Below are 12,328 nucleotides of genomic sequence, written 5' to 3'. Positions count from 1 at the left end.
CGGACGTTACATTCACGCCCCACTATCTCACCATGAACGAATGACAACAAAGGTAAAATACCATTTATTTACTTAAGATGGAAGAAATCATTTACCTCCTAGTTATATTGCAAAACTTTGACGCTAGGATTGAGATATTAGAGATTTTTAATTTATCACATGGAAACTTGCTTGGATGGTGAAGTCGTCAACACGATTTAAGTTAGAACCAATGTGATCTGCAATAGCTACTGGCGGTTTCCACCGGCAGCAAATAGTTTCTGACCATCTTCAATTAAACAATCACTCTCAGGGGGAATCGGTGGTGGTGTTTTTGGGTCCGTAGAAGAAAAAGAAGAAGCGATGGATCAAAAACAGTTGTGAGTACGATTTAGGGCTAAATGTTCTAAATTTATATTTTCTTATTCGTGATATCAGGAATATTGATTATCTACCATAATTAACTATGCAAAGATTACTATAATACCATTGAATGATTTATTTAATTATTTATTTTTTCCTAAATTCCTATTGGTGTGTTCATGCACACAATAGTTGCTAGAAATATTTAAACTTATATATATATATATATATATATATATATATATATATATATGAGCTTAGAAACAATATATTTTTTGGTTTTAGGTTTTTCCCACAAATATTTGGTCAATTTGACATTTTTCATCCCTAAAGTCAAAACTTTTATATTTTTGTGTTTTGATTAAGTTTTTGTGCTTTTAGGTTTTTTGCCATAAATCTTTAGTGACTTTGACACTTTTAGTCCTTTCAGTGAAAAGTTTTACAATTTGATGTTTTTGTCAAAAATCTTTAATGAATTTGACACTTTTCGTCTTTGTAGTCAAAACTTTTATATTTTTTCATTAAAAACACAAAAAAAACCTTCTTTAGAATTTTTGTCACCATATTTTACCAACTTTGACGACTTTAAATCTAAAGGAGCTTAGAAACAATATCTTTTTGGTTTTAGGTTTTTGCCGCAAATGTTTGGTAAATTTGACACTTTTTGTCCGTAAAGTCAAAACTTTTATACTTTTATGTTTTGATTAAGTTTTTATGCCTTTAGGTTTTTGCCACAAATCTTTAGTGACTTTGACACTTTTAGTCCTTTTAGTGAAAAGTTTTACAATTTGGTGTTTTTGCCGCAAATCTTTAATGAATTTGACACTTTTCGTCATTGTAGTAAAAAAATTTACATTTTGACATAAAAAACACAAAAAACTTTTTTTAGAATTTTGCCACCATATTTTACCAACTTTAAGATTATTGCCACAACAATTTTGGATTTTTTCCATTAGTCCCTTCTTTTGGTTTTACATTTTTGACATCTAATTGTAAGGGCTGTCGACTTTCTCCCCTACTGTGGTGGTGATTTGCAATTTTAACACATATCTTTTAAAATTTGTCACCCCAAAAGCGGCTTACTAGTTTTAATTAATTTCTAAGGTTTTTTGTTTTAATAGTAATTTTTATATTTTTTCAATTTAAAAAAAAAAAGTCGGTACCGTGATGATAGACAAAATTTTGCAAAAGTAATAAAATTGTATGTGGCATCCCTATTGACATAAAAAAAACCACGACACCCTCATGTACTCTTAGACGGTTAATTCTTGACAGAAAATCTATTGAGCTGCAGCAAGTCGGGGTTATAATATTTCTGGACAGAGAAGTGTTTATTTAAAGTTCAAATAAATAGAAAATCTTCATCCACAAAGCCTCTAAATATTGAAGATCTTGAGAAAGGAGAAGAAGAAAGAACTCAACTCAACTCAACAATGGAGGGGGAGATGAAAAACTTCATACTTTTATGGATAACAGTCCTGGCATCTCTCCTTTTCTGCCACAAAATAAGTAAAGTTATAGCACCAGGTACAACACGTCTTTTAGCATTCATCCCTGTCTTCTGCATCTTCATCTACCTCTCTCTCCTCCTTACTGCTGTTAATCTCACCAGTCCTACCTCTTTCTTCGAAACATGGCTTGCAAACTTCAAATTGATGTTGTTTGCGTTTGATAAAGGTCCTTTGTTCTCAAATCCACCCCTCCCTTTGTTCAAATTCATCATCACTGCTTGTGTCCCGATCAAAATCAGCAATAAATCCCAAAATAAGAAGACATCGACTCAAGTTAATGGGAAATTTGACGAATCTCAAGATTGAAAATCTGACGAATCTCAAGCAGGTGGAGCTTCGAAAAAGGGAAAGAAATCGCCGATCAATTACGCCGTCAAGTTTATGGTGCTTGTTTTGTTGCTGAAGATTTATGAATATGGAGGCCAGCTACACCCTCTGATGAAAATGGCTCTGTTTTGTGTTCATATTTATGTGGTTCTAGATGTGGGTTTAGCCATGGTTGCGTATTTAGCTCGAGCAATTGTTGGTTTCGAGCTCGAACCACAGTTTGATGAGCCATATCTGGCTACATCTCTACAAGATTTTTGGGGAAAGAGATGGAATCTAATGGTTACTGGTATACTACATCCAACGGTGTACCTTCCCGTCCGATCAATTTCCGGTAGGTTTCTATCGAGAGATTTAGCTTCGCTTCCAGCGGTAACGACCACGTTTATCGTCTCCGGTTTGATGCACGAGTTAATATTTTATTACCTTGGACGACTGAAACCCACATGGGAAGTCACATGGTTCTTCGTGATTCACGGCGTGTTGGTGAGTATGGAGTTGGTGGTTAAAAGGGCGGTGGGTGAAAGATTATGTCTGCCGCCGGTGGTTTCCGCTCCGCTGGCGTTGGGTGTGGTGATGGCCACCAGCTTCTGGTTATTCTTTCCGCCGTTCTTGCGGTGTGAGACGGAACTCCGGTCGTGTAAAGAATTGGCTGTGTTCATGGAACTTGTTGTTCGTGGAAGATTTGTTGGTCCAAATGACGTATCTTGCCCGTACTATTGAATCTAAACCTTCCAAAGATAGAAGGGTATATAAGACTTTTTGCTTTTAATTTCTTACTTATTACTGCTTCGGCTTACATAAAATTTGTGGTGTATTTTCTCTTTTCTTTTATCCATTTTAAACCTATTACGTTAGCTTTAAATATTAATCCAAGATATACATGTAATAATTTAAAAATAATATCAAATTCTCTTCTTGGATTTTGACAATCTCATCACGTTAACTTTTATTTTTAACTGGACATGAATTTTAAGGGGTGTTTGGCTTAGCTTTTTAGAGGCCAAAAGATCTTTTTGGAAAAGTTACAAAAAGTCAGGTTTTCCTGACTTTTCCAAAAAAAAAATTTCTCTCTTTGCAAAATCCAAAAGTAGCTTTTAGAAGTCTTTTATCAAACATCTTTTGCGCATGATCTTTTTCTAAAATGAATTTTGGCCATTCAAAAGCTAAGCCAAACACCCCCTAAATATGGATAAATGTATAAGTATCTTTTGTACTAGTTGTGAGATTCATGTATTATATGAATGAATTTTAAAAAAAAGTCAAAATATTTAAGAATTTTGAATTTATAAGAAAATAAGAAAAATAATGATTTATTATAATGAAATTGTTTTTTATTTTTTAAATTTAAATAAAGAAAAGAAACTAATGAGTTTTAATTTTGGAAAGTTTATTAAAAGATAAGTTTATTAGTGAAATTAATATCCATTTATTACTACACTAGGTGTATGACACATGTATTATCTGGGTTCATTTAAAAAAAAAATTAAATATGAATATTTTAACAATTTAGAAAATTGAATTTATAAGAAAAAACTAAAAAAATATTGAATTATTAAAATTAAAATATTTATTTCTTTTTTAAAATGTAAACTAATAATTTATATAAATAAACATAGAAAACTAATGAGATTTTAATTTAGAAATTTTGAATTTTAAACAAATATCAATTAATGATATTGATATGCATTTATTATTACATTTATTACAATTAATAAATTTAAATATTATATACAATTTAATAAAATGAAAAAAAATCGACAAAATGCAATGTGGAAAATTTTTAATTAAAAATAACTACGAAATGGCATGTGACAAAATCAATGATAGCATGTCATGTGACAAAATCAATGATAGCATGTCATGTGACAAAAAGTTCTTTATTTATTAGGGAGGAATTCTTATTGTAAATTATTACATTAAAATATTATGTGAAATTTAATAAAACAGAAAAACTTATCAAATGACATGTGGAAAAAAATTAATTCAAAATAACCACAAAATGACACTTGGCAGATTGAATGAGTATGATAACTAGAAAAAAATTCTTCATTTATTAGGGAGGATTGTATTTTCTATTCAAGTTTTTTTTTCTATTATTTTTTTAGTGGGACCTCCAAACTATTCGATTTTTGTTTACAAGATCATTATTATTATTTTTTGAAATTTTAGGGCATAAAGTCCATTTTTATTTGTTCCAGAAACAATTATCATAAAATTAAAGGGGTCGTTGGATAACACTTCTGATGTGGCAATCCAGTTGCCATTCGACACCATTGGTATCCATATTAGTACTGAAAACATGTATCATTTCCGATACCGGTACCGATAATTTCAATTCAGTTCAATACTCGAGATTGACTTTCGAACAAACTTGGTATTTGGAAAATCGGAAACAATATTGGTTCCGTCTCACGCTAATCAATTCATTGAAGATCACTTAAGATCAGTTTTTTTTATGTCATCAGATTCTCACAATTGATGGTTTTGAATAATCAAAAACCAAAAAAAAAAAAACCACATGTGCAACACTAAGCCACATCATCACTGACATTGCACTCGACATCGGCTAATATATGTCTAGATCCTTTTCTAGCAAATAAACGTCGACTTTATGCCCCTTTTATATTAAGAAAATAATGAGGGACATCATAAACCAAAACCAATAACTTTGTATGGCTTCATTAACATTATCTTTTTTTAGTCTATTATTATGTCTTACGTTTGTTATTTTTTTCTTTTCATTTTTTCATTTAGTTATATTATTTGATTTATTTGATTGAGAGTAAATTAAACGAATGGACCTTGTGGTTTAAAGTAATGTGTATGTTTGGTTCCTAACAATTTTCTTTTAACTCAGACTATCCATCTAGTTTTGTTTTGTTTCGGATTTAGCCTCTATCATACCTGAAAAAGATTATATTGTCTTTCCTATTATTACTAAAATAATTTGGTCGCTTTGACGACGACGACACCGACACCGACAACAGCGACAACGATAGCGACGGCGAGGCAGTATGACAAAATAATAAACATTGGATATGCTCCTTATAAATCAACAATTACATAATTGATACCCTAAACATGAGCGGTCACAACAAATACATGATTTGATATGTCTTGGAGGTCATACCAAGGTGTGAACCACGTTGTAGAACTTTCTTTGCTCATATAATGAACGATATGTAACATACACATTCTGAAATTGTGTATTGTTATTATTAAAAATAAATCAAATTGAGTGTTGAGTTCTAATAGATAGTTTTTACTAGAAATGAAGTAAAACTATGTTTAGAATCACTCATAAAATATTGGAAGTCTTATGAGATTCCAATTAATAGCCAAATAGTAAAATATAGCGAAAATATAAAATTTGGAATAAGTAAAATTTTATTATTGAAAGTTGTAGATAATCTCGTTAGAAACATTTAGGCGAAAACCTCGTCGAAATCCGAGTTATAACGAAGAAGTTATGACGAAACGAAGATCCGTGATAAATCCGGAAAATACTTTGTCGCGTAAAAATTTAGTTTTCGATAAACTAATTTTTAGCCTTAGTGATGTAAATGAAAGTTGTAGAACTTGTAAAAATAATCAACTTTCATATAAAGATCGTTTGAATCTGACTTCGTATGAGGGAGTTATGATTTTTCTAAGTTTCAGGATTAGCAGCAGACAGCTAAAAACTCGAATTTTAGATCGAGTGATTTTTAGCCGACACAACCTAAACGAGAATTGAAAGTCTCGTCATTTGTAGTACAACGGTAAAAAGTCTGACGAAAACGGATGTCGGATGAAGAAGTTATGGATTTTTAACGGATTTTTCTGTCCTGGTCTGTTAAAAATAATAATATTAAAATTAAAGTCAAAATTAGCCGACGATGTCTAAACGAAAGTTGTAGAGCATAATTTTAGCTATGCGTGCATATAAAGAACGTCAAAAACGGAGCTCGTATGTGAAAGTTATGGATTTTAGAAGTTTTTGCACAAAAACCGAGAAATCTCGCATACGTGGACTTCGGCCACGTCACCCTCGCTTGAAACATGCCACGTATCCGAAATTGGTGAGTCACCGAAGCCAGCTGGCGAGACGTGTCGCCTGCCCTCGCATCCGAAGTCCGGTCCGCTAAGAATCCGACGCGTGCCCTTTATCACGTGTGCGAGCCTCGTAGAGGTGCCACGTCCGAAGCCTCGCCTTGGTCCAATCAGAAGCCGACACCGAGACCCTCGCATGCGCAACCCACGTGCGAGCCACCTGCGCACCCTCGCCCAGCTGATGCCGTGTGTCCTTGCTGCTGACTCCTCTTCCTTAGCCGACTTCGGACCTCCCTATAAATACAAGGGGGCTGCGAGACCTCTCGGGTAATTTTGAAAAATTGCCACTTTCACCCCCCTTTTTGATATTTTTACTATTCCGACTTCCCCCGAAGCCGCGGTACTGATTCCAAAGCCCGAAACACGCCCCGAGACTCCCGAGAAGCCCGAAAAATTTATCTTTTCGGTTTCGAAGCTCTACCTTCGCAGAGCCCGGTTTTCAACAACGAAAGTCATATTTAGAGCCGTAGTACTGCCCAAATTAATATTTTAGCCCCCGGTTATTTCATGGTGAGTTCAATATATAGGAACAATTGTATGTTATGTGTTATATGTGCTATGTGTTTTTCAGTGTTATTATTCCGGGTTATTTTCCCGGGTTATTTCTATTCGCTATTTTTAATAGCAAAGTTATGCCTTTGACCATGTGATCAGTAAAAGGACTTAGATTCACGGTGGTACTGGTATGTAGCCTCTGGCCATGTAGAACATGTCTCGTAAGAGAATGACTTCTATTCTATGGCATTGGCAGAAGGTTAGATAGGACTGGTATGTAGCCTCTGACCATGTAGAGCATGACTCCGTAGGAGAATGAACTCTATTCTATGGTATTGGCAAATGGTTAGACAGGGCTTTAAGCCTGAAATCTACCAAAATGTTAATCCGAAGTTGTATATCTTCTGTGCCGTTTGGGCCAAAAAGCTTTATTCATGCATATCAAGCATGGAAATTGTTATGTCTCATTGATCGTAAATCTTTGAATCAAATCTTGAGTTGATATTGAAAGCGTGACATATGATACGCATATGCTATTGTTGTTCTTGTTCCCTTTTGCTTCTGTCATATTGATATATATAAGGCATAAGATTATATTGTATCTATTTATTGAATTCACTAAGCATTATCGCTTATCCCTCTCAATATTTAACAATTGCAGGTGATGAGTATCCAATATAGTTTTATACTGCTGAAAGATTTAGAATAGTTAATACTATTTCTATGTATTTTAATGTTCATGTATGTATATGAATAGTAGATTCCTGGGTAGATATGAAATGTAATAAAACTTAGTCGGTTTGTATCCAATCCTTTGTAATCACTTTATCTATATAAAATATTGTTTTATAAATATGCATGTAGCATGTTTCGAGGAAGTAACTTAAGAATAATGTTGGAATAGTATGAAAGTTTGGGTCTTTCATAAATACGAAAGTTGGGGTCTTTCAATCATGGTATCAGAGCAATGGTTTAAGTGAACTAAATATCACGGATTGGTATTTAGACTTAAACTATTGGAAGCTCAATATATGAGCTGATTCATAATAAGTATATGGATACAAACCATAGGAAATACTTAAGTGGGGGATTGGGTAGTGATAAACCCTAGTATTCTAAGATATTAAGTTACTTCAGAATTTTAAGAAAATTAGTTTAAGTGAACCAGAAATTTTGAGAATTTCCAAACTTAAACAAGAATTGTTAAGTAAAGATAATACGATATGTATCTGGTATATTTTAGGTTGAATACCTAATGGAATCAAGCACTAGAATATTAAGAGGAGATATGCCTTATATTCTAATATGTGCTAAATGATAAATGAATATAGCATGACTTAAGGTGCTTATCTATAATTGCTATTATTTGAGAAAGCTTAAGGTCTGTTGTTGACCTTGGTTTAGAAAATTTTATGTTCAGAATTCTAAGAATTTTCGTAATAGAATTTTTCGAAGAGATAAAGAGACTTATGATAGTTGACATCGATAAGTTTATAAATAAACGATCGCGAGATATCGTAAAATAATAAATATGAATTATTATCGTAATAAGTGTATTAATGCCAATAGAGTGGTAATATACATTTAAGGTATATTTGATATATAATAACATCTTTGGAAGAAAGATGTGCGTTTGAAACACGTTTGGGCGAGACAAATATGTTGGTGCAAATCCACGAAGTTGTTTCCACCGTTGTTTAGATTGAAGCAGTGATTGTTTAGAGAATCAGAAGAACCGAAGATGGCGGTCAATACTTCAATAGTATCTCAATTGATGTGGTACAAGATTAGAAGAATTAAATGAAGATCAAAGGAAAGGCTAATGAAGTTTTTCAGACTCAATAGGCCAGGACTTTGTGATGTAGTATGTAGTTCGAGTAGTAACCTTGTAAAAGATGTTCAGACTTAGTATTTAATAATACTAAGTGATGATTGACTTCTATCCCATCCTTATAGAAGTTCCATTGTATGTTAAGCCAACTTTAACATCCAAGATTGGGATGGTGAATTGAGTCATTTAATGGTAAATGGTTAAGCAACTTACTTGTTTAAGTAAGGTAGAATGCTTAATTGAAGAAGAAATACACCCATAGTATCGTATGAGAAGAGATGTTGTAGTCAGGAATGACAGAGAACTAAGTTGAAGCTAGTAGAGCTTGCTGAGATGCAGCTAAGATGCAGACTTCTTAGGATAGACTCCTATGAAGTAGACTTAGGCTTACTCAGATATAAGAATCACGATTTCAAGGAAGAATAATGAAATGAACAAATGTGCATGATGGTTTGCATGAGTTAGAAGATGATGCAGGTAGTAGAAGACCATTTGTCTCCATGCTGCTAGAGTAAATTTTGGAATAGTGTGTCTTGTAGAGTAGACACTACTCGAGAAAGAATTTATATGAAGAAATGGAAGTAAAATTTCTATCGACCTATGGAAAAGTATTAGGATATATTAAAGCGAGCATATGCATGAGAAGAATCCTAAAAGGCGAGTATAGCTAATCCAATATATGTTTGATAAAAACGTGAAAACCCTATTTGAGTCTAGGAGAAACTGTTGTATGTATTTGTTTGAACACATTCATGTGTGATAAGTTGCTTTGTGGAAACTTTTGAATGGTGACTTGGGAACTGCGAGACAATACTTGGGACGAGTATGAGTAGGTGTGAATAGTAGTAGAGGCCTATACTACTGGAAGCACAGGACTCACACTTGGATCAAGAAAAGTCACAAGGTTATCAAGAAGCTAGTAAATGATTTCGTTTTATTCATGTGTGTCGTTATCTTCGTTTCGGTAATGACTAAGAAGATAATTATCGTTCAAATCTTAATGTCATAAAGAATCGAGTCCGATTAGTATAAATCCGCGAAAGGAGTTGATTGGTTCAGAGAACCATGTCTCATATAGTGACGAAACTTTAGTAGGAATACTGAAGAAGTAAATGGTCAAGGTAGTCGATAGAAATATAAGGATCTTCATTAAAGAATTGAGAAATCATTTGCCAGAGATATGACTTGCTATGTGGTGTTACTAGACACAAGAAATATTTCTGCCCTACTCTTACTAGTCAAATGGCAGGGAGTCAAGTTTCCATTCAACAATCAAAGAGTACTCAAACTAAAAAGGAGGAGGTACCAAAAGCTAAAAGATATGTAGGTTCGAAAGCACGAATTAGAGATACATGGCGCTATTCTTTCTATTCCAAAGCATCTAAGTGTTGATCAAACTCTTTTTGTTTTCGCTATTCTATCAGCTCGATTTATTCGATCTGATTCTAATACAAGAGTTTGGATCGTTATGTGTCTTGTGCGAGATAAAATCAAAGGTCATTAGAATAAAACCATTCGAGTTGCTGTTATAGCAAAAGTAAAGACCTTATCATGGGTTTAGTCTATAAACCAAGAAGGAGCAAGAGTCTGCAATGAGAATTGAGTTTTAACTCAAAGATTAGGATCGAAAGCCCAATAGAGAATGATGAGCGGGTGCAGGTTTGAGCACCGCTAGTAATTAATAAGTTTGAAGAGTTTGACAATCGTTTGGCAAACTAAAGGTTAAATATCGTACATTTTAGATTACTACGAAGGAAGTAAGTTAAAACTCGAATGTTGTGACTAGTAATTTTCTCGTAAACTCTAGATCTACTCACATCTTATTTGATTCCAATACCTCAGATTCTTTCGTGCCTTATAAATTCGCATATTCTTTTCAAATTGCTTGTTACGCAATTGTCCAATCATTTCATATAGATAACATAGGAAATATATCATTACTTGCTGATAAAGCCTATAGAGTTAGTGTTATAGGAATTGAAAGTTATAATCTTCCTGCTAACCTAATTCCTATCTTTGATATTATTCTCGACATGGATTGGTTGTTAAAGAACCACGCAGAGCTCTTGTGTTACAAAGAGATGATACGCATCCCTATCGAAAGGGAAGATTCTATTTATATCTACGGTGAAAATAATAAATTTCTTTCTTAAAAAAAAAAAAAAAAAAAAAAAAAAAAAACTCGTAAATTATGTCGAAGGGTTATTCTACTTATCCGGCTCATACAGTTAATACCTTGAAAGAGGAGAAGAAAACTATGAATGATAACCTTTGGATAATTATCGACCGACTGATGAAGAGTGCATATATTCTCGCCACACGTGAAACGACTCCATTGGAGAAATACGCGTAAGTTACTTAGACGAAATTGTGGCAAGTCATGGTGAGCCACTAAAGATTATTTCCGATTGTGATACTCGTTTCACTCCTCACTTTTGGGTGAGAATGAAGCATGAATTAGGATCTCGAGTTGCTCTTAGTATAACTTATCATCCTCAGACAAATGGTCAGAAGAAGAGAGCAATCCAAACAGTAGAAAGTATACTGAAGGTATATAAAGTACTATATGAGCGTAAATGTCATATTCAAATATGTTGGCATGACGTAAGACGGAAGATCTTTGGAGGATCTGAAATGATTCAAGACATCACAGACAAGATACAAATTTTCCAAGAAAGAATGAAAGCGGCCCAGGATCGACAAATGTCCTATGTAGAAAAGAGGAGACAACCCATAGAATTCCAGGTGGATGATTTAGTAATACTGAAGGTATTTCATGAAAAGGCATTATTCTACTTTAGAAGGAAGAACGGTTGGTAAGCAAGCATACTACTTGGAATTGCCTGAAGATTTGACAGATATTCATGAAGTGTTTCATGTGAGTTATCTGTGCAAATGCTAAGGCGTATAGGATAAAATGATTCCGTTATCCTAAGAGATATTAGATAATAGGTTAAGATATGCAGAAAAACCTGAAAAGACTATAAACGAATGAACGACTAATCTACGTAATAAAGAAATGAAGTTGGTGCTTGTCAAGTGGAAGCACCATTGAGGCTCAAATTATACTTGGGAAAAGTAAGAATGAAATAAGAGTGAAGTATCCCTAATTATTTTAATCGTTATGATTTCGGGGACGAAATCCTCAAAAGGAGGAGGTATTTGTAACATACACATTCTGAAATTGTGTATTGTTATTATTAAAAATAAATCAAATTGAGTGTTGAGTTCTAATAGATAGTTTTTACTAGAAATGAAGTAAAACTATGTTTAGAATCACTCATAAAATATTGGAAGTCTTATGAGATTCCAATTAATAGCCAAATAGTAAAATATAGCGAAAATATAAAATTTGGAATAAGTAAAATTTTATTATTGAAAGTTGTAGATAATCTCGTTAGAAACATTTAGGCGAAAACCTCGTCGAAATCCGAGTTATAACGAAGAAGTTATGACGAAACGAAGATCCGTGATAAATCCGGAAAATACTTTGTCGCGTAAAAATTTAGTTTTCGATAAACTAATTTTTAGCCTTAGTGATGTAAATGAAAGTTGTAGAACTTGTAAAAATAATCAACTTTCATATAAAGATCGTTTGAATCTGACTTCGTATGAGGGAGTTATGATTTTTCTAAGTTTCAGGATTAGCAGCAGACAGCTAAAAACTCGAATTTTAGATCGAGTGATTTTTAGCCGACACAACCTAAACGAGAATTGAAAGTCTCGT

The 12,328-nt window shown here is 33.3% G+C and overlaps 1 protein-coding gene across 1 annotated transcript; it reads left to right on the top strand.

The window, feature by feature from the left end:
• The first annotated feature begins 1,715 nt into the window (after positions 1-1,715).
• Positions 1,716-3,201, top strand: LOC145074392 (acyl-CoA--sterol O-acyltransferase 1-like). Its single transcript, XM_079020776.1, has 2 exons — positions 1,716-2,101; positions 2,183-3,201. The coding sequence occupies exons 1-2, from the start codon at positions 1,776-1,778 to the stop codon at positions 2,901-2,903; spliced, it is 1,047 nt and encodes a 348-aa protein (XP_078876902.1). The 5' UTR covers positions 1,716-1,775; the 3' UTR covers positions 2,904-3,201.
• The last annotated feature ends 9,127 nt before the right edge of the window (positions 3,202-12,328 follow it).

Source organism: Lactuca serriola, chromosome 9 (genome assembly GCF_051521515.1).
Source record: "Lactuca serriola cultivar US96UC23 chromosome 9, Lser_US96UC23_V15, whole genome shotgun sequence".
NCBI lineage: Eukaryota > Viridiplantae > Streptophyta > Magnoliopsida > Asterales > Asteraceae > Lactuca > Lactuca serriola.
Note: the sequence above shows the minus strand (reverse complement) of the source record. Positions and strands in the feature narration are given on the sequence as shown.

What these genes read in the sequence shown, in the direction of transcription:
- LOC145074392 (XM_079020776.1), top strand. Translation starts at nt 1,776, where the DNA reads ATGGAGGGGGAGATGAAAAACTTCATACTTTTATGGATAACAGTCCTG. An exon ending in ATCAAAATCAGCAATAAATC is followed by an intron (nt 2,102 to 2,182) that starts CCAAAATAAGAA and finishes ATCTCAAGCAGG; the next exon opens with TGGAGCTTCGAAAAAGGGAA.